The 27,978-nt window shown below is 41.1% G+C and overlaps 1 protein-coding gene and 1 non-coding gene across 7 annotated transcripts in view; both read left to right on the plus strand.

The window, feature by feature from the left end:
* LOC126336657 (ring canal kelch homolog) overlaps positions 1-27,978 on the plus strand; it is a 129,303-nt gene that overhangs the window by 40,330 nt on the left and 60,995 nt on the right. For all 6 annotated transcript variants that reach the window (XM_050000591.1, XM_050000593.1, XM_050000595.1 and 3 more), the window contains 3 exons: positions 5,250-5,406; positions 13,564-13,673; positions 19,074-19,186. In XM_050000591.1, the coding sequence (XP_049856548.1) occupies positions 5,250-5,406; positions 13,564-13,673; positions 19,074-19,186 (380 nt within the window). The remainder of the gene's footprint in view (positions 1-5,249; positions 5,407-13,563; positions 13,674-19,073; positions 19,187-27,978) is intronic.
* On the plus strand, positions 23,808-23,882 carry Trnas-uga (transfer RNA serine (anticodon UGA)). Its single transcript has one exon. It is a non-coding gene; the product is annotated as a tRNA-Ser (tRNA).

Raw genomic sequence — 27,978 nt, forward strand, 5'->3', positions numbered from 1 at the left:
ATTATGGTCATCCCAACATTCTTATCACATACATGACATTCTCTCCCCTCTTTTGTAATAAAGTAAAATAAAATTAACTGCCCTTTTTCAAACTTTTTCAGGGTCCTCTGACAACTGTAATAGGTAAGGATCCCTTATTGCACAACTGTGCATAGTATAAGTAATTTCTTACAGGGGAATCTCCACATCGCACCCTCCCTCAGATTTAGTGGTAAGATGGCTCAGTGAATAGCCCATTGAAAACTGAACACAGATCAAGCATGAAAACAGGAATAAGGGGTACTGAACTTTGAAAAAAAGAAGCAAAATAGAAATAGTGTATGGTTTAAGCTCAAGAAGATGTGCAACATTGAGCGAGTTTGAGTATCCATGGCATCCTGGTTATGTGATCATGGTTTTGGACTGTGATGGGGGTGACCTGTGTTCAAATCTCCCTTGTGCCGCCCCCCCCCCCCCCATCTCCCCCTGCCACAGACTTATGAACTTTCCGTCATTGACGTGTCTGTTTGCTGTTTTCATATTTGTGTATGTTGTGATGTAACATCCGTTTGCACTGTGAGGTGTAAGGAACGGACTTCCAGACGTACATACATTCTATTTATTCTCCACAAGAACCACATGTTATTACTCTTGTACTCGGTTTCATAAGTTTTGATTCTTGAATTCCTTAGTTGTTGTTTTCAATTCTGTGGGAGGTCTATGCTGCATCTCACCTGCTTTCACTATTCATCACGTTTACTTGTGACGGTAATATATTCGTATCAAATGACATATTCTATAAGCAATGTATAGTATTACAATTGCCAAGACTACGAGAGAGCATGTCAGAGACTGGATGGAAAGTCCATAATTCTTTTTTTGTGGGAGGGGGGATATGGGACACGAGAGAGATTTGAACACAGTTTGCACTCCAACACTGTTACCACACTACCATGATGGTGTGGTTCTTGCAATTCACTTGATGCTGCACATCTTGAGCTTGGATCGTTCACTGTTTCTCTTTTTCTTTTTCTTCATTGGTACATCTTCTTCCTATTTTCTTCTTTCCTTACTGTGCTACCTACAATTCAACTAACATCTCGAGTGCTGCCCTCCTCATATTTTGTTGCAACTTTCATCTAGTGCTTATTCTTTCTTGGATTCTGACAGTTTATCCCTCCTATGCTCTGCAATCCCTTTTTATTTGCTAAAAACTTTGACACTCTCGTGTACCCCTGGTGGTTCATGCTAGATCTTCCCATTGGGCAGCATGGCTCATACTAGAAGCTCTCCTCATACAAGGTGTACCCCAGGTGGCTCAAGCTCAGCTCTGCCAATAATGCTACCTGCAATACAATAATGTGTGCTGTATTATCTATCAGCCAACTGCAACGGACAACTCTGAATACAATTTTGTGTGACCCTTCAATGCAGAGCTTTTTGAACAAATAAGATATCTCATAATTGTGATCAATTTTGTAATATTATTTTATGTGATCTCTTATTGCTTTAAAAATAAAAGTCCAATATATGAAAATAGTAGCTCAGGGCATTTGAATACAACCCCTCCTCCATTGTGTGAAACAAAATTCACAGTGCCAGCATAAATGTGTTAATGTTGTTTTTCACCCATTTTCTTTATTCACATAGTTTTTATGATTCTGTTTCACCCCTTCTTCCCCTCCCCCTCCCCTCCCCGCCCTTCCCAGCCCCTTTCCCTACGTTTCACCACAATTTTGGTTATTTCATACGCTTCTTTTATCACTTCCTTCCATCCAAAATCAAATAGGGGTAATGCAGGAGTCGGTATAATAATAAATAGGAAAATAGGAATGTGGGTAAGCTACTACAAACAGCATAGTGAACGCATTATTGTGGCCAAGATAGATACGAAGCCCACACCTACTACAGTAGTACAAGTTGATATGCCAACTAGCTCTGCAGATGACAAAGAAATTGAAGAAATGTATGATGAAATAAAAGAAATTATTCAGATAGTGAAGGGAGACGAAAATTTAATAGTCATGGGTGACGGAATTCAAGTGTAGGAAAAGGGAGAGAAGGAAACATAGTAGGTGAATATGGATTGGGGCTAAGAAATGAAAGAGGATGCTGCCTGGTAGAATTTTGCACAGAGCATAACTTAATCATAGCTAACACTTGGTTTAAGAATCATGAAAGAAGGTTGTATACATGGAAGAACCCTGGAAATACTAGAAGGTATCAGATAGATTATATAATGGTAAGGCAAAGATTTAGGAACCAGGTTTTAAACTGTAAGACATTTCTAGGGGCAGATGTGGACTTTGACCACAATCTATTGGTTATGGACTGTAGATTAAAACTGAAGAAACTGCAAAACGGTGGGAATTTAAGGAGATGGGACCTGGATAAACTGAAAGAACCAGAGGTTGTACAGAGTTTCAGGGAGAGCATAAGGGAACAATTGACAGGAATGGGGGAAAGAAATACAGTAGAAGAAGAATGGGTAGCTTTGAGGGATGAAGTAGTGAAGGCAGCACAGGATCAAGCAGGTAAAAAGACAAGGGCTAGTAGAAATCCTTGGGAAACAGAAGAAATATTGAATTTAATTGATGAAAGGAGAAAATATAAAAATGCGGTAAATGAAGCAGGCAAAAAGGAATACAAACGTCTCAAAAATGAGATCGACAGGAAGTGCAAAATGGCTAAGCAGGGATGGCTAGATGACAAATGTAAGGATGTAGACGCTTTTCTTACTAGGGGTAAGATAGGTACTGCCTACAGGAAAATTAAAGAGACCTTTGGAGATAAGAGAACCACTTGTATGAACATCAAGAGCTCAAATGGCAACCCAGTTCTAAGCAAAGAAGGGAAAGCAGAAAGGTGGAAGGAGTATATAGAGGGTCTATACAATGGTGATTTACTTGAGGACAATATTAGGGAAATGGAAGAGGATGTAGATGAAGATGAAGTGGGAGATATGATATTGCGTGAAGAGTTTGACAGAGCACTGAAAGACCTGAGTCGAAACAAGGCCCCCCGGAGTAGACAACATTCCATTGGAACTACTGACGGCCTTGGGAGAGCCAGTCCTGACAAAACTCTACCATCTGGTGAGCAAGATGTATGAAACAGGCAAAATACCCTCACACTTCAAGAAGAATATAATAATTCCAATTCAAGAAAGCAGGTGTTGACAGATGTGAAAATTACCGAACAATCAGTTTAATTAGCCACAGTTGCAAAATACTAACACGAATTCTTTACAGACGAATGGAAAAAGTAGTAGAAGCCGACCTCGGGGAAGATCAGTTTGGATTCCGTAGAAACACTGGAAAACGTGAGGCAATACTGACCCTACGACTTATCTTAGAAGAAAGATTAAGGAAAGGCAAACCTATGTTTCTAGCATTTGTGGACTTAGAGAAAGCTTTTGATAATTTTGACTGGAATACTCTCTTTCAAATTCTAAAGGTGGCAGGGGTAAAATACAGGGACGGAAAGGCTATTTACAATTTATAAAGAAACCAGATGGCAGTTATAAGAGTCGAGGGGTATGAAAGGGAAGCAGTGGTCGGGAAGGGAGTAAGACTGGGTTGTAGCCTCTCCCTGATGTTATTTAATCTGTATATTGAGCAAGCAGTGAAGGAAACAAAAGAAAAATTCGGGGTAGGTATTAAAATCCACGGAGAAGAAATAAAAACTTTGAGATTTGCCGATGACATTGTAATTCTGTCAGAGACAGCAAAGGACTTGGAAGAGCAGTTGAATGGAATGGACAGTGTCTTGAAAGGAGGATATAAGATGAACATCAACAAAAGCAAAACGAGGATAAAGGAATGTAGTCGAATTAAGTCTGGTGATGCTGAGGGAAGTAGATTAGGAAATGAGACACTTAAAGTAGTAAAGGAGTTTTGCTATTTGGGGAGCAAAATAAATGATGATGGTTGAAGTAGAGAGGATATAAAATGTAGACTGGCGATGGCAAGGAAGGCGTTTCTGAAGAAGAGAGATTTGTTAACATCGAGTATAGATTTAAGTGTCAGGAAGTCATTTCTGAAAGTATTTGTATGGAGTGTAGCCATGTATGGAAGTGAAACATGGACGATAAATAGTTTGGACAAGAAGAGAATAAAAGCTTTCGAAATGTGGTGCTACAGTAGAATGCTGAAGATTAGATGGGTAGATCACATAACTAATGAGGAAGTATTGAATAGGATTGGGGAGAAGAGAAGTTTGTGGCACAACTTGACCAGAAGAAGGGATCGGTTGGTAGGACATGTTCTGAGGCTTCAAGGGATCACCAATTTGGTGTTGGAGGGCTGCGTGGAGGGTAAAAATCGTAGAGGGAGACCAAGAGATGAATACACTAAGCAGATTCAGAAGGATGTAGGTTGCAGTAGGTACTGGGAGATGAAGAAGCTAGCTCAGGATAGAGTAGCATGGAGAGCTGCATCAAACCAGTCTCAGGACTGAAGACCGCAACAACACAACAACCATCTTGTATTCTGCCTCTTGTTTCCAATGCCTCAATTTGTTCACTTCTTTTTCTTTCTGCATTGTGTGGTTTATTGAATATGTTATACAATTTAGTTCGTTTTCACTAGTTTAGTATGTAATTTCTTCTCTTGATGATTTACTGAGAGAGTTGGCACAGTCTTCAAGGCACTGATAGTTCAAACCCCATTCCAGCCTCCCACATTTAAGTTTTCTGTGGTTCAGGAGTAAATTAAAACATTTTTTAATAAAAATCCACTGCCAATTTGGGAGCCCAACCTCATCCAAATCTGTTTTCTGTTACATCTTCAATGGCCTTGTGAACCAGGTAGTCAACTCTGATATCCTTGACATGGATGACCCAACTTTTACACCCTAAAAGTATGTTCATTATTATCATCATCTAATATTCTTTGCTTTGCTCTTGCTCCTTTAACTGTGCATATATTTTACCTCATAGGATAACCACCATCTCTTTTCCACAATCCGGCACTTTCTCCTTGTGTGCCTTTTCTTTCCCAGTTTGGCCTGTCTCGTACTAGTTCCCCAAATTACTCGCCGTCGAGGTTTTGTTGTCACACTAACTTGGCCACCTCATTTAAAAAGTTGAGGCTTCATGTAGGTTTAACACCGTTGCTTCTTTATCTGTTGCATCATAAAGTGAATTTCGTGGATAAAAATCCAGTATTTGTATTTGTGTTATTGATGTCTGTTAATTACACATAGTCTTATATTCTCCATTTTTCCATGTGATATTTTATAAAGAGTTCAACATAATACTTCTTTTGCAGGTGTTTGAATGTGTAGTGGCATGGGTACACCATGATCTTGAGTCAAGGCGTGCACATTTGGCAGAATTAATGGAACATGTGCGTCTTCCACTCTTGTCACAGGAGTACCTTGTTCAAAGAGTTGAAGAGGAACCTCTGCTGAAAGCAAATCTTCAGTGTCAGTAAATTCTACATTTCTGTTTCTACTGTAAAAGATGCATTAATTTATAATTTAGCAAGAAAAAAGTTGTTGGTATTTACTGAAATTTACTTTCACATTAATCTGGTCTTCCATAATTTGGTTTCTTACAACATCTAAAGTTTGGAGTATATTTTTGTGATAACTTTGTGGTTGCTTGAAATATTTATTTTGCAGATAATTATCAGCTGAGTAAGCATAAATAACGACCAGGATTTTTTAAATTAATTTCCTGTGTAATATACAGTCAGCTTTAAAGTAGTTAGATTGGTTTGGAGAAAGATTGTTTGATAAAAAAAAAAGAAAAAAGGGGGGGGGGATTACAAGAGCGTTAAACTTTGGACACCTGTGAGAGAACCTTACAGTTTCATTGGCAGCAATGCAACATTAATGTATTTACATTGTGGCTGCCAAAATGCTTGTGGTCCTATTGCCCAGAGAGAAAATTTGAATATACTGGATAAATAATATGACAGAAGATTTGCCATTATGCTTATACTGATGGAGAGAATAATTCAAATACACTAATACAGACTGTGTGTACTTTGTTGGGTAAAATTTTTGAAGACATATTTCAGCCTCAACTCACATTAGTAATATAATTTCCAGTTTTGTCTTATTACCAAGTCATCATCATTCAAACTGCTAAAAAATAAAAAAATAAAACACAAATGTAGTGGCTATCAAAATGCTGAAAAAGCAACTCATAAATCAAACTCATGTCAATTAACAACTGCACATACGTGAAATGATAGCTGTTGCATGACCTGAGTCTGAACTATAAAATAAAAAAATCAGATACACAACTTTCATGGTATTAGGAAAGCGTAATGAATTTCTTAGTAGACTGTTCTGGTTCATCTGTAGCACAGTGCCTATGTTGTTCCTGTGCGGGTATGCCTAATTTCATGTGAGCCATACAACAATAGAAGTTAAAGGATGTATAAACTGTACTACATGAACAGAAGGGACTGAAAGTGAATGTGACATGCACATTAGAATTTTAGAACAGTAAATGTTTAAAAAAAAAAGAAAAAAGAAAGAAAGAGTTCTATTTCCGTGAAGTCTGAAAAAGAGGAGGTAGTTACTGGTGAAAGGAAAGCTGTGACAGTGATTCGTGAGTCATACTTGGGTAGCTCAGTCCATAAGAACAGTGCCTCCCGGAAGTTTGAATGACTTTTTTGTCAGTTTGTATTTTCAATGGAGCTTCATTTGGCTATTTCTGTCAGTTTGATTATGGGATCCACAGATTTAATCAAGCAGAGGTATACAGTCTTTAAAATACAGTATTAATTTCCAGGTGTTGGATTCAAATTTTTACATAAAGATGCCCTTCTGACTCCCACAGGTTCTTGAAACTACCCCCAGGTAAGGTTGCATCTATCAAAAAGGGCATTGTCGCATTTCTGTCCATCCAGCTCGTATCTTTGTCTCCAGTGATGTCTACTGTGACAAGGACATTAATTTAACACTGCAACTGTTAGCCACATAAACCTTGCCATTTTTATGGTTTTCAATTTCTTTTATTAAGAAGACTAGTGATACCAAACTTTTTTGAAATTGTGATACTACTACTACTCCTAATTACGTATTTCCAGCTTCTTTGAATTTTTTCTGCGTATATTTTTAATCAGTTTTAGGTTTTGCAAAAAATTTAAAAGTGTACTTTAAATCAATACAATTACAATCCTAGACCTAACAATACACTCAATAATTAAAAATGTGAATCTTAAAACTGTAATTATAAACTGTCACACCTTTCTCCACGTAGAATAATTTTTCCATGTGCAGCATGTTTTAATATAAGGTTCTTTGCACATGGAAATTTTGCACTTGTATGTCGCATCTTTTCTTGCATTTATTTATTTATTTTTCTCCTGAACGTACTTTTCACATCCTCTGTATTCTGGTTTTTACCTGGAGGTGTAATTTTTTCCTGTAGGTTCTTTGCACATGGAAATTTTGCACTTGTATGTCGCATCTTTTCTTGCATTTATTTATTTATTTTTCTCCTGAACGTACTTTTCACATCCTCTGTATTCTGGTTTTTACCTGGAGGTGTAATTTTTTCCTGTAGATGGCCTGCTGAGTTGTGCCCTGTGGAACTCCGTCTGGCAGAATCTTCACATTTTAGCTCTTTTGCTCACAGTTCCTTGATGAATTTAAGCAGAGGCATCTTTTAGGTCTTTATTTTACTATAGAGATTGCATGCTTTTACCATACATGTAAGGAAACAATGAAATACAATTTGTTCCATCATTTCGCTGTTCTGAACCTATAAAAAATTAAAATAATTTTTCATGGTCCAGAAAATTAAGGAAGATCAGAAAAGAAAGCAAACAATTGCTTCAAAAAACATTGCATGAAATTAAAACAAAAAATACTCACTTGTTGTTTAATACTGTTCTTTTTGAACAGTGTCATCTGCCCCTGGTAGCTGAGTGGTCAGCGCAACAGAATGTCAATCCTAAGGGCCTGGGTTTGATTCCTGGCTGGGTCAGAGATTTTCTCTGCTCAGGGTCTGGTTGTTGTGTTGTCCTAATCATCATCATTTCATCCCCATCAATGCACAAGTCACCAAAATGACGTCAAATCGAAAGACTTGCACCCAGCGAACAGTCTACCTGACGGGAGGCCCTAGTCAATGACATTTATTTATTTATTTTGCACAGTGCCGCGATCATCACTTGAATTGTTAGTATATGTCATTACCACTAACATATTCAACAAAATCTGGATCCATTTCGCACAAAATTTCTTCGTCCTTAAAAAAAAGAAGAGAAGCTATGTGTTTTGTGTCTTTATGTACTGAACAAGCAACTGCCGCTCTCCAAAAGCTTGATTTCATACAAGAAGTGCAATCTATCAGTTGCTTTAGGAACTAGATTTCTACCATCTATCAGCTGTTTTAGAAACTAGATGTTCCTCGCAATACAATGATGACAGATCAAGCCTGTCAATGTACATGATTACGTATTTAAAGGTGGGAGAAGTCTTATACCATCAAATTATCAGATCAGCAGTGCACCAAAATTTTCGGATCCTGTCAGTTGAAAAGATTGACAATTAAAGTGTTAAAGTTTTGTAATTTGTGTATGATAGTCATATGTTTGAATTTTATCAGTGTGATGATTTCAAAAGTGTGCAATGACACTATCATAGAGCTTTACTCGGAGTGGCATTTTTGTGTCAGTTCCTTTTTGAAAGTGCTTCATTTTTTTAGGTATGTTGGTCATATCAACTGCATGAAGCTGTAATGAATAGTATTTGGGTTTTTTGACATTATAGCTGAAATTAGGACTTCAGGAGTTTTATGCCACAGATTGCCCTTACTTTTCATTTGGTTTGTGATGTAGGTAATGTTTTTTCCTCAATATTAAAGCTGTTACTATACGTGCTATCATTCTTTCTGTATGTTGAATGTTCTCTGATAGCCCTATTTTGAACATCGCACACACTTGAGTAGTATTCTAGGCTATATCACATTAACATTTTGTAAGCAGTTTCCTTTGTGACTGATAGAATTTTCCCAATACCCTACCAGTGAATAATAATGTGTCATCTGCTTTACTTATGACTGAGCCTATGTGATCATTCCATGTCATTTCTCTACAGACTGTTACACCGAAGTATTTGTATAAATTGACTGATTCCAGTTGTGACTCATTGGTAATGTATTTGTAGGGTACTATTTGTATGTGTGTGTGAAGTGCACAATTTTATATTTATGAGCAATTAAAGCAGTTTGCCAGTCATTGCAACATTTTGAAATCTCATCAAGATGTGGCTGAATATTTGTGCAGCTTTTTGCAGACAGCACTATGTAGATCACTGCATTATCTGCAAAATGTCTGAAGTGACTTTTATTATTATCTGCCCGAGATCCTTGATAAACAGCCTGAATTGTATGGGTCCCAGCAGACTCCCCAGGGGCACATCTGAAGTTACTTCTGCCAATAACTCTCCATTTGAAATAACCTGCTGTGTCCTCTTAACCAATAAATCCACAACCCAGTCACAAATTTCATTTAATACTCTATATGATCATACTTTCATTAGTAAGTGTTGGTTTGGTACCGAGTAAGAAAATTTTTGGAAATCAAGAAATACTGCATCTACTTCACTGCCTTGATTCATGGCATTCAGGATGTCATCCAAGAAAAGTGTGAACTGGGCTAAACATACATTACATATGTTTTTGGGATTCATGTTGGATGGCATGGAGAAAGTCATTTTGCTCAAGATACCTCATTTTGTGTGAGCTCAGAATATGTTTTATGATTCTGTAACAAATTAATGTCAGTGATAGTAGAAAGCACTTTTGTGATCACTGCTGCTACAGTTCTTGTAGAATGTTGTGACCTATGTGGTTTTCCAACTACTGAGCACAATTTTTTGTTTGAGGAATATACAGTATATTATGGTTAAAAGAGGGGCAAAGTCACTGTGTCACAGTGACACTGACTTTAATATCTTATCTTCTCACTGGTGCAAGAATTACTTTGTGCAGGACTTCTGGATTTACCTTTGTAAAGGAACATTTGGAAATGGAATTCAGCACCTCTGCCTTCATTTTGCTATCCTCAGTTTCAGCTCCTGTGTCCTCCAAGATGATCTGGACACTGACTTTGCTGCGATTGATAGTCATTGCATATGAGCAGAATTTTTGTGGGTTTTCATTGCATTTTTGACAGTCAAATGTGTTTCTCTCTCTACAGCCGTGTGCTTTGTTTTACACCTACTGTCCAACAGTCACAGTTTTCTTTAGAACCTTATTTCCATAGAGGGCCTCTCCCATGAAGAACTACCGTGAGAGGTGGCCAGTGATTAAGCCCTCTGGACTTGCATTCATGAGGATGAAAGTTCAAATCCACATCTGGCCATGCAGATTTATGTTTTCCATGATTTTACTAAATCACTCCAGGCAGATTCGGGTATGGTTTTTTTGAAAGGGCATGGACAATTTCCTTCCCCATACTTTGAAAAACATTCCAAGCTTATGCTTCATCTCTAATGGTTTCAATGTCGAAATGATGTTAAACCCTAATCTTCTGTCTTCCATGGTGGACTGTTCCGTTAGGTACATGTGTATACTGTGCTTGGTACATATGTATACTGTGCTTGGTCAGGTATTCTAGACTTCAACCACATATCCTCTACATGTTCCGGTCCAGAGCTAAATGTTCCAAGTTCCTTGTACAGTCATGCTTCTTTATCTAGTTTACTGAATTTGTAAATCATTCTATTTATTTTAGTATCCCATTGTACTATGGTGAACCTTGTTCCTACAGCTGCCTCATAGTCACTGATTCCAGTTTCAGTGGAGACATCCTCAAAGATGTCATGTCTATTTTCTGTATATTAAATCCAATATATTTCCACCACGAGTTGGCTGCCAGTATTAAATCTGGAGGTGAGCCTTCTGGTTGCTACACAGCTCCAGTTATAAGTTTATGTGTTCCACTGATACTGAGTCTTGTTCAAACAAGGTCATAGACAGCTTCAATTTTTATTTCAGTGAATTTGCTTTTTTTGCCTTTAGTGACAAATACTGTACATCATCTCCATTTCCAATTAGCCTTTCCTTCTGATATACACTTAGATTTATACAAAAAATCTCATTGCTGCTTCATACTCAGCCACTTAGTTGTGAATGCTTCACCAACTGTCACTAGGATTTTAATTTTCTTGCTTGTTAGGGGCATTTATTTGTCTCTTACACTAATACTTCAGGGTCTTCTGCAGCTTACATAACTGGGTGTTTCAAAATGCTTATTGAAGTTTTTAAAGCTTTTAACATTTATTACATTCATCTTGTAATTATAAATAATACGTCAAATGAAAGAGCATCTCAGACAGTTTTATTTTTATACCTTTGTGCATGCTCATGCACTGTTTTCTGTGTCTTCTATTGGAAAGCATTTCTAGCAAAGGTGGTCACTATGCAATGTGTCTCAGACCCATTAGGACTGCTTGTGTGAAGTTGCAAACTGCAATGCTGTCTCATGGTAAATTGTGGCATTATGATCTGTAAAGTTTTATCAAAGCCATGTTAAAGGGTCAGCATACTTCAGCAGGTGAGCTGGCCATGAATATAACTATACATGCCTGTTACTCACCAGAATATGGTGGTGAAGGAGTGAGTCAGCATAAAGTTTTGTGTTTGTAGGTGAGAATTCGTGGAATTCGGCCCAAATACTGAGAGGCAGGTTCCTGGTCACTTCTCCATAACAGCCTAGCTCACAAAGTGAATATGGTTCAAGAGTTTTTGGCCAGCAAATGGATCACAGTTCTTGGGTCACTTGCTTTATTAGCCGGGTTTTGCCCCTACTGACTTCTGGTTCTTCCCTAAATTGAAGTGGACAATGAAAGGACATGATTACAAAACAGTTAAGGACATCCAGGAATATTGTACTGCAGTACTAAATGTAGCCCCAAAAAAAGGACTACAGTAACTGTTTCAAAATATTCTTAAAACAATTTCAGCTATGTATCGATTTAGGGGGAGACTATTTTGAGTAAATATAGTGATTTTACATAATTCATGACTTTCATATTTCATAGCTATAGTCCTAATGGAAATGGGATACACTGTGTGCTGATCTGGAAGCTTTTTGTGTTTGACAGTTTGCAATGACTGGATCTGTTGTTACAGTGCAATATGCATTCCATATTATGTTCCATTGTAATCTTCCAAGTGATGATAACATCCATAGATGGTATCATCAGCTAGGAGACAACCCCTGTGTTTTCAGAGGGAAAAAATACGGGATGACGAAGAGTGACTGAAGAATGTGTTGAACAAGAGAGAGATTCTTTCATGCATAGCCCCAAGAAATCAGTTCTGAAGGCTAGTCATGAATTCCAGTAACATCTTTGTTGAGACTTTTAAGGAGATGCTTATGACTATAGCCTTATCGTTAGCAGTTGTTAGAAACTCTAAAGCCTACAGACTACTTCACAAACAAAATTTTACTCTATGATGAAGATTTTCCAGATCATGTCATCTTCAGTGATGAATTGACTTTTCACCTTAGTGGAAATGTGAACACACACAGTGTGCATGTCTGGGACTCAGAGAATCCCCTTAAGATGGTACAATTGCAATGAAACTCCCCTAAATTGAATATTTTTTGTACCACATCCCAGCAGAAAATTTGGGCCTTTTTTTCCACTTAAGCAACTGTAACTGGTGCTACTATTCTTGATGTGTTACAACTATGGCTCTTTCTTCAACTGGAAGAAGCTGAGCCACAGAACTTTATTTGGCGGCAAGATGGTGCCCTGCCTCAGTGTCATAACCCAGTAAGCGATTGGCTAACGTAACCGACTGCTAGAGTGGCTGCAAGGAGTCAGATGACAGAGCTTGTTTCGCACGGCCTCCATGTTCACCTAATATGATGCCATGTGATATTTGTCTATGGAGGTTCATAAAGGATAATATGTATGTGCCTCTGCCACCATCTGATCTACCCAACTTAACAAACAGGATTGAGGGAGTTGTTGCAGCAATTGCTCCAGACACACTGATCAGTGTTTGTGAAAAACTTGCTTATTGACTTGATGTGGGCCATGTGATAAATGGTGCTCACATTGAAGACCTGTAAGAAAAACTGTTTGAGTTGCTGTTTCAGTTTATGTATTATATGTAATTGTAAGTTGAATGCGGTAAGTGCTACAAGGCCATAAAAATCCTGGTATTAATGATGGATGGAGAGTATGCCTAATCTAAGAATACTTGTGTGCACCCTGGAATTTCAGACCTCCCTCCTCTTCTCGCACCAAATTACTCTGTGGCTGACCTAAGAATAGTTTGAGTTATTCTCAATGTAGTTACTATCTTTTCAATTTTCTTGTCGTATTTGTGTAAGTGCCATTGTGCCAGCAATGATATCTCGGTCTTGCATGAAAAAGCTTCTTCCATGCCTACATGCCATGTATTTTGAATACAAATGGTAGTGATTGCTGGTGACACTAATTGGTCTGTAATGTTCTTCTCTATTAAGTTCATTAATCATCACAAGCTCTGTAATTGAAGTTAATGAGTGAACCTTTTGATATTTCTTTTATCACTGTGTTTGAAATATATACAAAGTATAACATATCCATAAGCCTTATGAGGTACTTTGCTTGCAGGTAAAGATTTTTTAATTGAAGCATTAAAATTCCATCTACTTAAAGGTGAACAGAAGTTGTTGTTCAAAAGTCCAAGAACGAAACCCAGACAGCCAGTTGGTCTTCCAAAGGTAAGATTCCTTGCATAGTACTGAAAGGCTAACATCCTTAATAGTTGTCAGTATTCTTATCTGTCTATCATTGTTGTAATTTGAATATGGCTCCATATGAATCAGACCTTATCTTGAATTACTCATTGCCAATGGATTATCATTTACACGAACCAACACTCAAATGAAGTTGTATACACTGTGTGCAAAATGTAAGGACTAACATATATTTTTGAGTGGCTTCTTAAATGTCATCTGTTATTTAAATTGTATAGTTTGGGCCATTTATCAGCATCATTGTTCTCAGTGGGAACCTGGAAGAATGATTTTCTTTTAAGAATGCTCAATTTGCACAGTTTAATTGGGATCTGGCTGTATATTTTGGAACTTAAATTGAGATTTTATCTGCCCCCCACCCCTCTCTCCTTGGAAGGGTTAGTCTTCATTCACATAAGCTCTTCTTTTGATTGACCTTGTCTGTAGAAAATTAATATGGTATTTGTAGGCCCACTTTGAAACACTTTGTTTTACATTATTACACATTTACAGAGGACAGATCAGCTGCACAGTTATGCATAAAGATTAAGTTTCCAAAACAGTTAACTAGTAAATCGAGGACAACAAGTTTGTTAAAGCTTATGAGAACATCACATTGCTGCCACATTTTTATAAAGGTGGGAGCCCCTCCACGCTCGCACAAGCATGGTGACCAACTCCAAAAAGATCTACTGTCACTTCTGCATTGTTAGTAATTAGAATCGAGGAGATTGCAGGAGCAAGGAACTGCGATGTTATCCATTCATCTGGGTGAGGTTACCCATTAACACAGGTGCATCTGGGTGATAGAAGTGGTGGATAAAGCTTGACAGAATCAAGCTTGAAAGAAGAGCAGTTTTTAAGGCCAGACGGAAAAAAGTGCCTAGGGACAAAAAACCCTGAGACAGTGTCAGGTTGGGTAGTAAGGGCAGTAGTGGTTTCTTGCTATCTGCAACAGATCGTGCAAGGTAAGGTTATGTTAGTGGTTGGGTATCATGCATCAGTACCATAGAAACAACGCCAGATTGTCATAGAATGATCAGTCCTGTTGAGGAGGTGAGCGCTGCTGCTGCTGGCGCCGGCGTCGTCTCCTAGGTCAGGTGCTGTTGCTGCTCCTCCTATGTTGCTGCGTGTTCTGGTTGCTGCAGCTGGGCTCGTATGGATTCTCCTGGTCCTGCTGCAGTGGCTTCATCCCTGCAACAAGAAAATTGGTGCAGCAACACCAACATTGCCATTATGCCCTATGCTGTGCCTTGTCGTCAGTGACAGCACAGCTTCATCAGACTGGTTGCTGAACAGCGGCAGCCCACCGCCAGTCGGCTCCGTCCTCCTCTACGCATGGCGCAGCTCTGCCGTATCTGAGCCTCAAGCAACTCTGCTTGTTCGATGAGCTCACTGCTTGAGCTTCAGAGACGTGCGCGCCGCTTGCTCACGCTTGCGTGATTAGGACTGCATCTTTGGCTTCTCGGCCCCTTGGGGGGGCCGCCCTTGTGGCAGTCGACATCACCGCCGATGGTGCTGAGGCGGCGGTTGTCTTCTTTGTACCCCTCACCTACGGTGCTTCTGGGGCAGCCGCTGGGCAGACATGCGAACGTCTTTCTGCGACGTTGCAGGAGTGTTCACAGGTTTGGCAGCACAGAGGCCTTGGGCGAAGACTGCATGCAGTTGCCTCAAGGCCTCTTCTTTCTCTGCAGCCACCGCGCCTGCAAAGACAGCCCTCTCTACCGCCATGACGGCTTTAAGGGCTGCAGTGGCCTCCTTCACGGTGGTGCTGAGTTTGAGGCCGCAGTTCTTCTCGGGGGCATGAGCTGCATCCTGACTGCCCGTTTCTGGACGGTCGGCCCCACCCCTGGCAGGTGGAGCTGCTACTGCATCATCCCTAAGCTGCGCCGGGCTGGTCTGCGTGCTACGTCATTTCCGACGTCGTCTTCTCTTCTTCCGCTGCGCCGGCGCAGCCATGGCCGCCTCGCCGCCTTTGGCACAATTGCGGCTTGAGAAAGCTGGGGAACTACACCAGCTGGCGATGTGCGGGCTGCCACACCGGAGGCAAGTCGCGCAGAACGTTACTGCCACGGTCGCAGGCACAGCTGTCGTGCTCGCCTGAGCACTTAACGGACCGCGCCGCGTTGTGGTAATACTTTGCGACATGGCCCTCGCCTTGACACCTGAAGCACTGGGGCTGGGGGCCATAGCGGTCGGGAGAGCCTCTGTCGTAACGGGGAAGCCCAGCAACTTCCACAAGTCGAAGATGTTGCCCCCTCCAGCGGCCGTTTACACAACCATGGCATAGAGCGGCGCTCTCTTGTTGGTCCGGTTGTGCAACCTTGCGGTTGCATTACCAAACCCGGCCCACAGCAACCCTTCCCCGATTGCTGCCTCGTCACAGCACCAAGGTAACCCCCTGAGGAGTGCCTTGGTCATCTTCATCCTTCCTACAGAAGGTACTTTCTCACATGCCGGCAGCGCCTCGATAATGTGGTCAGCCACTGCAACCTTGATCACCCTGTGGTCGGCCACGTTTGCAGCTTGAACGCAGATCAGCAAGTCTGTATCGACAGACTCATAGACCACCTCGTTCTACGTGCAATTCGTCATAGTGTTGAACAGTGCTTTCCACCAACGTTTGCACTTGACGTACAAAGGGGGGACAGGTCGCGACTCATTTTCTCGGGAATTCCTTGCTTGGTCGGCAGACTCGGTGAGTTGCACAACCGAAGGACCCTTTGGAGCACCAGGTTTCCTCTGCGCGTACTTCTTTCCCATGCTGCGGGGCGCAGAACACGAAAATCTGCAGGCGTTGTGAAAACAACACACAACAATTTGCTTCCCGTGGCACCCGCAGCACATAGACCTCTTCACAAGCTCTCAACAGCCAAGTAAGCATAGTGCGCAATGCCAGCGTTGCGCTCACCTATCAGGCCGAACTACATTGCTGCCACAAATTCAGACTTTCACAATATTTAGAGTGAAAAGGAAATTTCCGTTGCAACAGGAGCTCTCATTTCAGATGAGACACTGTGAATAGTGCTGTGTAAGGCATAGAAAAATTTTAAAGTGCAGCAATGAACGGAAACATGAAACTATTAAAATCATATTTAAAATGTATGTTACACCCTAGTGTACATTTCATGTGTTTCAGAATGAGAAAGACCATTATTGATTGCAAGATACCACTGGAACTAGTTTAGGGGAACAAAGTGTTTGCATCAAGGCAGACCAACAGTTCCCATACCAAAAGAATAATATCAGGGCTTCACAGCAAACATGCTCTGCGAGCAGGTCTGCAAGCAGTGAGTACTAACCCTTCCTTCCCCTTTCCATTGTCACAGGGGATACAGTGGGGAGACGTGTAGATTTGTGTGAATGAGGAAATTGAGCCTGGCATAAATGTGTGGAGAAATCTATATACTGTCTTTATACTCCTTGTCAATTAAAATATCAATTACCTCAAGTTCCAAATCAGTGCACATTGAGGATTGGTAGCTTTTTCATTTTTCCGTTTGGTTACTCTGTGAATCGTGACATTTTTCCCCAACTGTACACACACAAACTAATAAATTGCATGACAAATATATAGATTTTTTTTCACTTTCTCCAACACTGCTAAGAATGTTGCAGCTGTGAGCCTGTGATATCTACATTTTCATAGATTTCTAAAGAATAGGTGACACACACTGCAAATATATTGCAAGCTGGCCCTGAATGTCATCTGACATAATGAGTGGGACATATGATTGCCATGTTTAATAATAGTATCATGCCAAATCATTCTAATTGGAGAGGACATAAATATTCAGCTGCAGCTACCAAGTATTCTTTTATTAAATCATGATCCATGAAAGGGCACAAGGACTTTCATAAAAGTAGTGCAGTTTTGTAGCTCATCCAAACAGCACATTCACTTGATTTTTCTTCCTCTTCTTCTCCCCCATCAGATGGCTTCCTTTTAAGTTTTAAAACCTCTTGCAAATGCTTGTATCCTTTGTATTTTTCCATTTCCGTATTGTTTGACTTGCCAAGTCATTTAGTACAGTTGTAAATTGAACTTCCTGAAAGTGTTCAACATTGTATGAGACACTAAACATTTTGCAAAGCTATCTTCTACAAGAAGAAATGATAAGATTCCTCCCACTGCAGATTGAAATATGAAGACATTGTTGTTGTTACAGAATGCCGACTAACCATTGCTGCCATTAGGTGGCACCGCTATCAAAACTGACCCTCCCCTGTTTCAAAGTTAACACTGCTCTTGTGTTGTTGGGGCTATATGATGTGTGTTAATTTCCCTCACTCCACACCATTCCACAAATGGTCTATTTCCAAACAGGAGCCTGAGCAGGCACAAGTGTTCATTCTCAAAATCAGCGAGTTGTTAAGCCTTGAATTACATTGTCAAGTTCCATTTCCCATATGCATGCTATGCAACAGAACTGATAGCTTTAGAAGATAGCAATCAAAGCCTGACCACTTAAAGGGCTATTAATGCTTTAGAGACTTTAAAATTCCATGAAGTATAGTTCGATTAAAATTACTTTGTGACTGACGTTTCAGTGAGTTGAGTATGGGAGCCAGCCGTGAGCGAGTAGCACTTTTTCGAGTGCCATATGTTTGCTGTGTTGCCTGTTTTATAGGCAGCACTTTGTGGAGCATAGCTGGTTACATGTTGGGAACACTGTCCCCTGCAACAGCAGTAATTTTAATTGGAGTATAATATCTGTGATTGTGAATGTCCAGTTTGTTGGACATGGGGACTTCATTGTTACCAGTTGTTGATAAAGGCATAAGCTGTGTAATCATGGACCAGGGGAAAATAATGGGTTTAATTGGTCACATTATTCACTACATTTTCTGAATATTGAAAATATCTGCAGAGCTGTGTGGAGAACATTTTTTCACACAATCGGCATAAATTTGGTGCGGCTTCACTACCCCCGCCCCCTGTCTCTCCCTATCTCATACATTAGTTGTCATTTCTTGGGGTTTTGGAAAGATCTTTAAAAATATAGTGAAATCTAGTAAGTGTGGAAATAGGTTGTTTCCACTACTAACTAAGAAACACCAAACATACAGATCCTGGCACCCCTGCCAACTTGGCTCCCCAAGCGAACACTAGTGTCGCTTTGGCCATAAACCAGCTGTCATTATGTTCTATCATGAGTCCAGCTTTTGTGCTGAATGTCTTGTGAAAGCTGAAATGTGATACATGCACTACAGAATGTGTTAAGATGAATACAGCTGAAAGTTAAAAGCGTATTCAGGATCTGTTTCAGATTGAACATATTTGTGCAAACTATATTTCTGTCTCTTGCAATAAAACATGTCACTTCGAACTTACAGTACTAAGGTGTTGAACTCTTATTTTAAATACTGCTTTTTTTCAACCAGGTTTTACTGGTTGTGGGAGGGCAAGCACCCAAAGCTATTCGAAGTGTAGAGTGCTATGATTTTAAAGAAGAACGCTGGTATCAAGTTGCTGAAATGCCTACACGCCGCTGCAGGTAATACACTTCACTAATGACATATATGGCCTCATTTTTCATTCAGATATTGTACACAGTTAGATAAAATTAACTAGTGCTTGGATAAAAGAGAGATAATTTTTTCGTGTTCACTGCATAAACACATTTTAATATATACATATGACAAATTGCTGTGGTTATGCACCTTGACACTTACTGTATTTCTTTCCTCCTTTTAATCATTTTTTAGTGTTCGTTCTTTGAAGATTGGTTTCTCATTACAAAGATTATTACATAAATTGTACTTGTTTTCCAACATGACTTTGTACACTTGTTCTTTAATTTTATCTCAATATTCAGACTTGCTCATTGTCAGCACTACAAATTCTCTCTCTCTCTCTCTCTCTCTCTCTCTCTCTCGCTCTCTCCCCCCCCTTCTACTCCTCCTCCTCCTCCTCCTCCTCCTCCTCCACCTCCAGATTGAAATATGAAGACATTTGTTCAACACCTCCTCCCCCATTTGTACAGTGTGGTGCCATTACTTTTTCCCCTCATATAGATAATTTTACAGTACATTGGTCAGTCAGAATGTTATGACCTACTATTGATATAAAGCCATCCATGCAATAATAGCATCACCTGACAAGGACTGACAGCTAGTCAGACACACACATATGGTGCATATAGTAACAGTGATTGCGCTGTCCGTGTGTAGAATGGGGAAGGTGCGCTATCTATCTGAGTTTGACTGAGGGCAGATCGTGATGTCCCAGAAGCTTGGCACAAGCATTTCAGAAACTGCACAACTTGTTGGATGTTAGAGGAGTGCTATGGTGAGTGTCTTCAACACGTAGCGAAACCAAGGTGAAACGGCGTCCATACGTTGTGGGGTTGGCGGCTTCCCTCATTGCAGATGTTGCGCATCATTGGCTGGTCAGACTGGTAAAATCAGGACAGATGGCGAACTGTGGCAGAACTACCATCAGACTTTAATGCTGGGCAAAATACAAATGTGTCTGAATATGCAGTGCCCCAAAAACTTCTAATGGTGGGCCCCTTCAGCCGACGACTCATGCATGTTCCTATGCCAAAAGCACGACATCAGCAACTGCGACTAAAAAGGGCATGTGACTATTGGCACTGGACATTGGTGCAGTACCAGAGTATTGCATGGTTTGATGAATCCTTCTTCATGCCAATGGTAGGGCGCATATTCGTTGTCTTCCAGGGGAACAGCTCCTTGACACCTGTACTGCGGAGACAAGCTGGTGACTCGTTCAACACCTTAACAGCCAAAGGCCAAGATTATCATATACTGGTTGCAGACTATGTACACTGTGTCATGACAATCATGTTTCCTGATGGCATTTTTCTGCAAGGTAGTATCAAGGTAGTATGTTATGTCAAGAGTGTGATTTCATGGTCCCCCAACTCGCCAGATCTGAACCCGATTGATCACACCTGGGATGTGATTAAATATTGGCTTCAGAGCTCATTGCTAGAGGTGGAACTTAGGGAGGTGGTGGGTGACTGGAGAGGTAAGGTATGCGAGCTGTTTCTGCACGAGATTTGGAGGGTAATTTTTGTCTCTGAAAGCCTTAGTGAGCCCTTAACATATTTCAATAGGGACTGCTTGTCATCACTACAGATGCGACAGCCACTGGTGCTAGGCTGTATGGAATTACTTATTGGTATGGAGTGGGTGGAAGCTGTCAAAGTGGAGATATTGCTGGTTGTTTGTAGGTTTGATGTAGACGGAGGTACTGCTGTACCCATCTTTGAGGTGGATGTCAACATCAAGGAAGGTGACTTGTTGGGTTGGGGAGGATCAGTTGAAGCGAATGGGGGAGAAGATGTTGAGGTTCTGGAGGAATGTGTATAGGGTGTCCACATCCTCGAACCAAATCAGAAGAAGTCTTCAATGAATTTGAACCAAGTGACAGGTTTGGGATACTGGGTGGTTAGGAAGGATTCCTCTAGATGACCAATGAATAGGTTGGCATAGGATGGTGCCGATCTGGTGACCATTGCCATACCGCAGATTTGTTTGTAAGTGATGCCTTCGAGGAGATGTAATTTGGGGTGATGACATGGAGACCAGGAAGATTGTAGGTTTGGAATTGTCTGGCCACTGGGAAAGGTAGTGTTCAGTAAAGACAAAGTCATTTGCATTAGTGATATTAGTGTAAAAGGAGGTGGCATCAGCACCATATGGTAAAGGAAAAGGAACTGTGAGGAGTTGGTGGAGGAAATGTTTGGCATATTTTATATAGGAAGGTAGGTTGCAGGTAATAGGCTGAAGGTGTTGGTCTACAAGAGCAGATATTGCCTCAGTGAGGGCACAGTAACTAGCCACTGTGGGGCATCTTGGGTGTTTGGGCTTATGAAATTTAGGAAGCATGTAGAAGGTAGGAGTGCTGGGAGTGATAGGTGTGATAGAGAGAGAGAGAGAGAGGAGAGAGGAGAGAGAGAGAGAGAGAGAGAGGAGGAGGAGGGAGGGAGGGAGAGGGAGAGACTCTGGGGAGAGGTTGTGGGGTGGGCCTGAGAATTTGAGGAGAGACTGGAGATCCTGCTGGATTTCTGGAATGGGATCACTGTGGGTGGCAGGTTTTGTAGGTGGGTAAATCTGGTAGCTGGCAGAGTCCTTCCACCAGATAATCCTTGTGGTTCTAAACAACAGTGGTGGACCCCTTGTCAGCAGATAGGGCTATAAGCTTTTCTGAATTGTGCAGGAGAGAACTTTCCCTGCAATATATCCTATGTTCCTCTAACCCTCTTGGCCTCAAGCTTCGTTACTCATTGTCTACTCATTATCCTCTTTGCATCTATCCCCCTTCCCTGTTCACATTCCAGCATTGCACAGGTACACAGCCTTCTATTCCACCAAAGCACCCAAAGTCTTTTTACTTCTTTCCTTTTCTGCTCCCCACCTCCCTCTGTCCTCTGTCTAACCTCCCAGCTGCACCTGGCTACCTAACACCATCTGCTCTCATCCCTGTATGTTACCACAAGCAGCACTTTGCCATCCCCAACCCCTACTCTGCTATCTCTCCCCCTCCCAGCCTCCTCTTTACTGCCACAATCCAGATTGTTTCTCCCATCATCCGCAGTTGCTCGCAATCTGTCCCCAGCAGCCCAAGACAGTAGTCGCATGTTTTCCTTTGTTTGATTTTGCCTAATGGCTTTTCTTCCATCCCGTAACCCAGTGCTGTTTTCCTTTGGTACTATTTTTTTATGCATTACTATACTCAGTGTCTGTCCTTTTATTTATCTTCTTTTCTGTGTTTACTTGTCACAATCTGAACCGCACTGCATGCTCTTACTTATGTGCCGCACTCTATCAACCATCTTGTCCGTGCAGAATGCATGGCCACAAGACCATGCTGATTGTTGATGCAGCCTCTCATGTCCCACATTACTCCAACCAATATCTTAATCCTATAACTTCAAATGATCACTCTTTCTGTGTAATTCTCACATATTTTTGCATGTTATTTTCTGTACCTTTCTTGTCCTCCCCTTTCTCCTCTCTTATTCCAGATCGCAATACTAACCTCACCAAATCTAGTCATATCTGCTGTCTGCCTTCTCCATACAATCTGCCCAAAAACCTGTAACCCCTATTGTATCTTTTTATTTATTTTTATCTTTGATCTCATTGTGATTTCATGTTGATTTCAGTTCTTTTTTAAATTTCATTATTGGCCAACTCTGTTTCCTCATACTTCATCAGTTCTGTCATTTTTGTGATTTTTCCCATGTATTTTTGTGCTTTTTTGTGAATTTTTCGCACATATTTCTACGTTTCTTACATTTTTTTATGCATTTTTATCCTCCACCATGGATCCTTGCTCCTTCCGTCTGCGCCAATACAGAAAAGTTTCCTTATCCCTAGCCAGAAGCCAGTCTCTCATACTGTTCCTGTATTGTTTTGTAGCTCATGGAATCCCCTCAAATGACCATCTCTGCCTGCATCCCTCCTTCCATAGTGACCTCCATCTGTTTAGATCCCACCAAGTCCTTAACCCTCACCAACATAGTCCTGCAAAACCATGTGAAACAGACCCAAACTTGAAACTTCCTGGTAGATCAAAACTGTGTGCCGAACCGAGACTCGAACTCGGGACCTTCGCCTTTCGCAGGCAACTGCTCTACCAACTGAACTACCCAAGCACGACTCACGACCCGTCTTCACAGAAGCTCTTCTGTGAACCTTGCAGAACTAGCACTCCTGAAAGAAAGGATATTGCGAAGACATGGCTTAGCCATAGCCGGGGGTTTGTTTCTTGAATGAGATTTTCACTCTGCAGCGGGGTGTGCACTGATATGAAACTTCCTGGCAGATCAAAACAGCGTGCCATACTGAGACTTGAACTCAGGACCTTTGCCTTTCATGGGCAAGTGCTCTACCAACTGAGCTACCCAAGCACAACTCACGACCCTACCTCACAACAAACTCAGATAGATAGCGCACCTTCCCCATTCTACACAAGGACAGCGCACTCACTGTTACTATATGCACCACATGTGTGTGTCTGACTATCTGTCAGTCCTTGTCAGGTGACACCATTATTGCCTGGATGGGTTTATATCAATAGTAGGTCATAACATTCTGACTGACCATGGTACTGTAAAACTTGTGAGGACGGGTCGTGAGCTGTGCTTGGATAGCTCAGTTGGTAGAGCACTTGCCCATGAAAGGCAAAGGTCCCGAGTTCAAGTCTCGGTCCGGCATACAGTTTTGATCTGCCAGGAAGTTTCATATAGGCACATACTCCACTGCAGAGTGAAAATATCATTCTGGAGATCCAAACTTCCTTGTAATAACTCCTACCAATCTGTAAAATTCTCCTGCTGTGCAAGCCCAAATTCGTGGCTCTCATCTCCCACATTGAAACTCTTGCCCTTCAGGAACTAGAGCAGCATGCACAATTTTACCTCAGAAATCTCTCACCTTGGACTGCTATCCACCACTTGTAAAACAGCCTCCAGACCTCCTTCACATCCCCTTATGGCTGACAAACCCTGCCTCGAGACTATTACTTTTACCCCACCCTCAAAATCTTGCTCCTACCACCATACAGAATCCAGAACCAAAACAGACCAGAAACACAGTCATGAACCTTTCCTCCAAAAGCATTAGCTCCACAGAAGCATCAGTCCTTTCCAAAGGCCTTACCTTTTTTGCCCCACCCCCAAATTCAATTGTGAATCATGCTGGACTTGATATAGTCTTTCTCTCCTTCTCCCAGTACTGACAGTAGAAATAAATTTTCATCACCACCCCTACAAATCAGACTCAACCAAAGACCAATGTAGAACCCTGCCTGACTCACTTCATTCCTCCATGTAACTGTGATCCAGCCCCACTACCCCCATATCACTCCTTGTTAACATTCCAGAATTTCTTGACCTTGAACCTTGCCTCACCATCATTCTTCAAATTCATTACCATACAAACTAACCTTACATCCACTCAAAGAACTGCAGTCCACCACCTAAGAAGTGATCCCAACCTTATAATACTACTTGCTGACAAAGGGTCCACCACTGTTGTTTTGAATCACAAGGGTTACCTGGGGGAAGAACTCCACAAGCTGTCAGATTCATCCACCTACAAAACCTGCCACAGTGACCCCATTCCAGAAATCCAGTAGTATCTCCTGTCTCTCCTCTAATCCTTAGGCCCATCTCAGAACCTCTCCCTGGGTCTCTCTCTCTCTCTCTTCTCAGTCCTATCATTCCCCCCACTCTTACCTTCCACATACTTCCTGAAGTCCATAACCCCAACTACCTAAGGTACCCCATAATGGCCAGTTATTGTGCCCTCACTGAGAGAATCTGTGCTCTTCTAGTCCAACTACTTCAGCCTATTACCTGCAACCAACCTTCCTTTATGAAAGATACCAATCATTTCCTCCACCGACTCTCCACAGTTCCTGTTCTTTATCACACTGTTTCCTGCTTGTCATTTTTCATGCCACCTCCCTCTACACTAACATCCATAATGACCATTGCATTGCCACTATTGAACATTACCCTTCCCACCTGCTGACCAACCTTCCTGGTCCTCACCCATAATTACTTACCCTTTGAAGGTATCACCTACAAACAAATCCGTTGTACAGCAATGGTCACCAGCTTGGCACCATCTTATGCCAACCTATTCATTGGTCATTTAGAGGAATCCTTCCCAAACACCCGATACCTCAAACTTGTCGCTTAGTTCAGATTCATTGATGACATCATCTGATCTGGACTGAGATGAGGACACCCTATCCACATTTCTCCAGAACCTCAACATCATCTCCCCCATTTGCTTCATGTGATCCTCCTCAATCCAACAAGCCACCTTCCTCGATGTTGACCTCCACCTCAAAGATGGGTACATCAGTACCTACATCCATATCAAACCTACCAACCACCAGCAATACCTCCAGTTTGACAGCTTCCACCCACTTCATACCAAGAAGCCCCTTCCATACAGTCTAGCTATCCATGGCTATCGCATCTGTAGTGATGATGAATGTTCCCTCTTGAAATATACCAAGGGTCTCATTGAAGCTTTCACAGACCAAAACTACCCTTCCAACCTTGTACAGCAACAGATATAATGTGCTTATCTCTCTAGTCACCCACCATCTACTGAAGTCCCAGTGTCCAACCACAGAGGAGCATTCATGTCATGACTCAGTACCACACAGGATTGGGACAACTGAATCATGTTCTTCACCAGGGTTTCGACTTCCTCTCATCGTAACCTGAAATGAGGAATGTCCTATACATTATCCTTCCCAGCCCTTCCACAGTGGTATTTTGCCACCCACTGAACTTAGACAGTCCTTGTCTATCCCCTCGTCCACAATAGCCCTGTAATAGACCTATATGCCAGACTTATTCCATACATCCTCCTACCACTACCTACTCCTGTCCCGTCACAAGCATCATGTATACCATTGAAGGAACCAGTTGTGTAATCTAGAAGCTAAGCTACAACCACTGTGCTGCATTATATTTTGGCATGACAATCAACAAGCTGTCTGTCCACGTGAATGGCCACAGACAAACTGTGGCCAAGAAGCAGGTGGCCCATCTTGTTCTTCATTTCAGTGACTGCTTCACAGCCTGTGCCATCCGTATTCTTCCTATTAACACTAGCTTTTCTCAGTTGTGTAGGTGGACTCTCCCTGCAATATATCGCACATTCCAATAACCCTCCTGTCCTTAGCCTTCATTAGTCATTGTCCTTTACACACCTATACCCTTCCCTGTTTGCATTCCAGCACAATGCAGCTACACAACCTCTATTCTACCAATGCATCCACAGTCTTTTTATTTCTCTGCTTTTCTGCCCCCCCCCCCCCCCCTCCTTGTTCTCTGTCTACTCTCCTGACTGCACCTAGTTGCCATGTCCCCTCAGCACTTCATCGCTGTTTATTCCCACAAGCAGCACTTTACCATCCCCCACCCCTACCCTGCTATCCCTTCCCCTCCCAGCCTCCTCCTTACCCCCACCACCCAGATTACTTTTCCAATCATGTGCAATTGCACACTATCTTACCCCAGCAGCCAGAGATAGTAGTAATGTGTATGTGTGTTGCATTGGGTGAATGTGTGTGTGTGTGTTTTTTGTCTAGTTCAGAATAAGTTTTTTTGACCGAAAGCTTACTGGATTATCAACATTGTTTTTTTTTAAAAAAAAAACTGGTTTAAGATAGTGCTTTAACCTATAGTTTCTTTGTACAGAAAGTAATAACTGATATTTATTATACATGACAGAGAGATTACAGTAAGTATTTACAACTTTTCTATAAAAACAAATTTTAATTAAAAGTCGATTACTGTACTGCTCTGTTAAATAAATTTGAGACTCAAAATTTTAGAAAAGTTCACTATACATAAATAACTTTTTGTATGCCAGTTGTGAAGTAAGATAAGCACCACTGATTTGAGACGATAATTAAGAAAATTTTACCAAGAATTTGGCATAGTGTAATTGGAATCTTAATATTTAGGAGTAGCAAAGATATCTGATGATATCGATGGTGTGGAATATGTCATACTATATCAACAGCTGATGGTTTAGCTGAAATTTTCTTCTGAGCTCTCTGGTACATTCCAGAAATGGTAACTTGTTCCATGGATTGAACTCTTTTTAATGTTTTCTTATGTTTAGATTGATAACTTCAGAAGTATTGTATTGTGGGCCACTCAGTGAATTTCACAATACAAAAGTGTGTAAGGTTTCTGAAGCCTCAAGCCAAGAGATGTGAGTTGTAAGTGTTTCTTTTTTATCACTCTCAGTTTCTGGTGCCTTCTGTGAGTTCAAAATAAAGTACCTTGTAATATCACATCGTTAGACAGTTGTTTTGTATAGCAAAATTTCTGTCAGTGTTGATCTATTTGTCAACTTGTTGGCCTAAAACGCACTCAGTTCATTGGTCAATGCAGAGTTCATCACTTGATCAATTTCAGAGTGATCAGTCGTTGAGTCATCATCATTTACATTACTTTTCATCAGGGCTTAGTTAGGTAGACAGTAGTTATTGACGAGGTTGTGCACAGAACAGTTCTGATACTGTTTGAAGGTGTCTGACAGTGCTAGGAACCACTTTGTCCTAAGAATACAGGAAAGAGTCTGTGCTTGCTTCACAATTGTGTTTGCTGGATTATCACGGTCTTAGTGTTTGTCAGGGCAGTGGACCTCTAGACAAACAAGAATGTTAGAACCTTCCCCATTCTTTTCAAAATCTGTAAATTTAACCATCGTGCTATGTATGATCATTTATTACTAGTTACAGTCCTCCAATCAAAAGAGTGTTGCCTTTTGT

Source organism: Schistocerca gregaria, chromosome 2 (genome assembly GCF_023897955.1).
Source record: "Schistocerca gregaria isolate iqSchGreg1 chromosome 2, iqSchGreg1.2, whole genome shotgun sequence".
In the NCBI taxonomy this organism is placed as follows: Eukaryota; Metazoa; Arthropoda; class Insecta; order Orthoptera; family Acrididae; genus Schistocerca; species Schistocerca gregaria.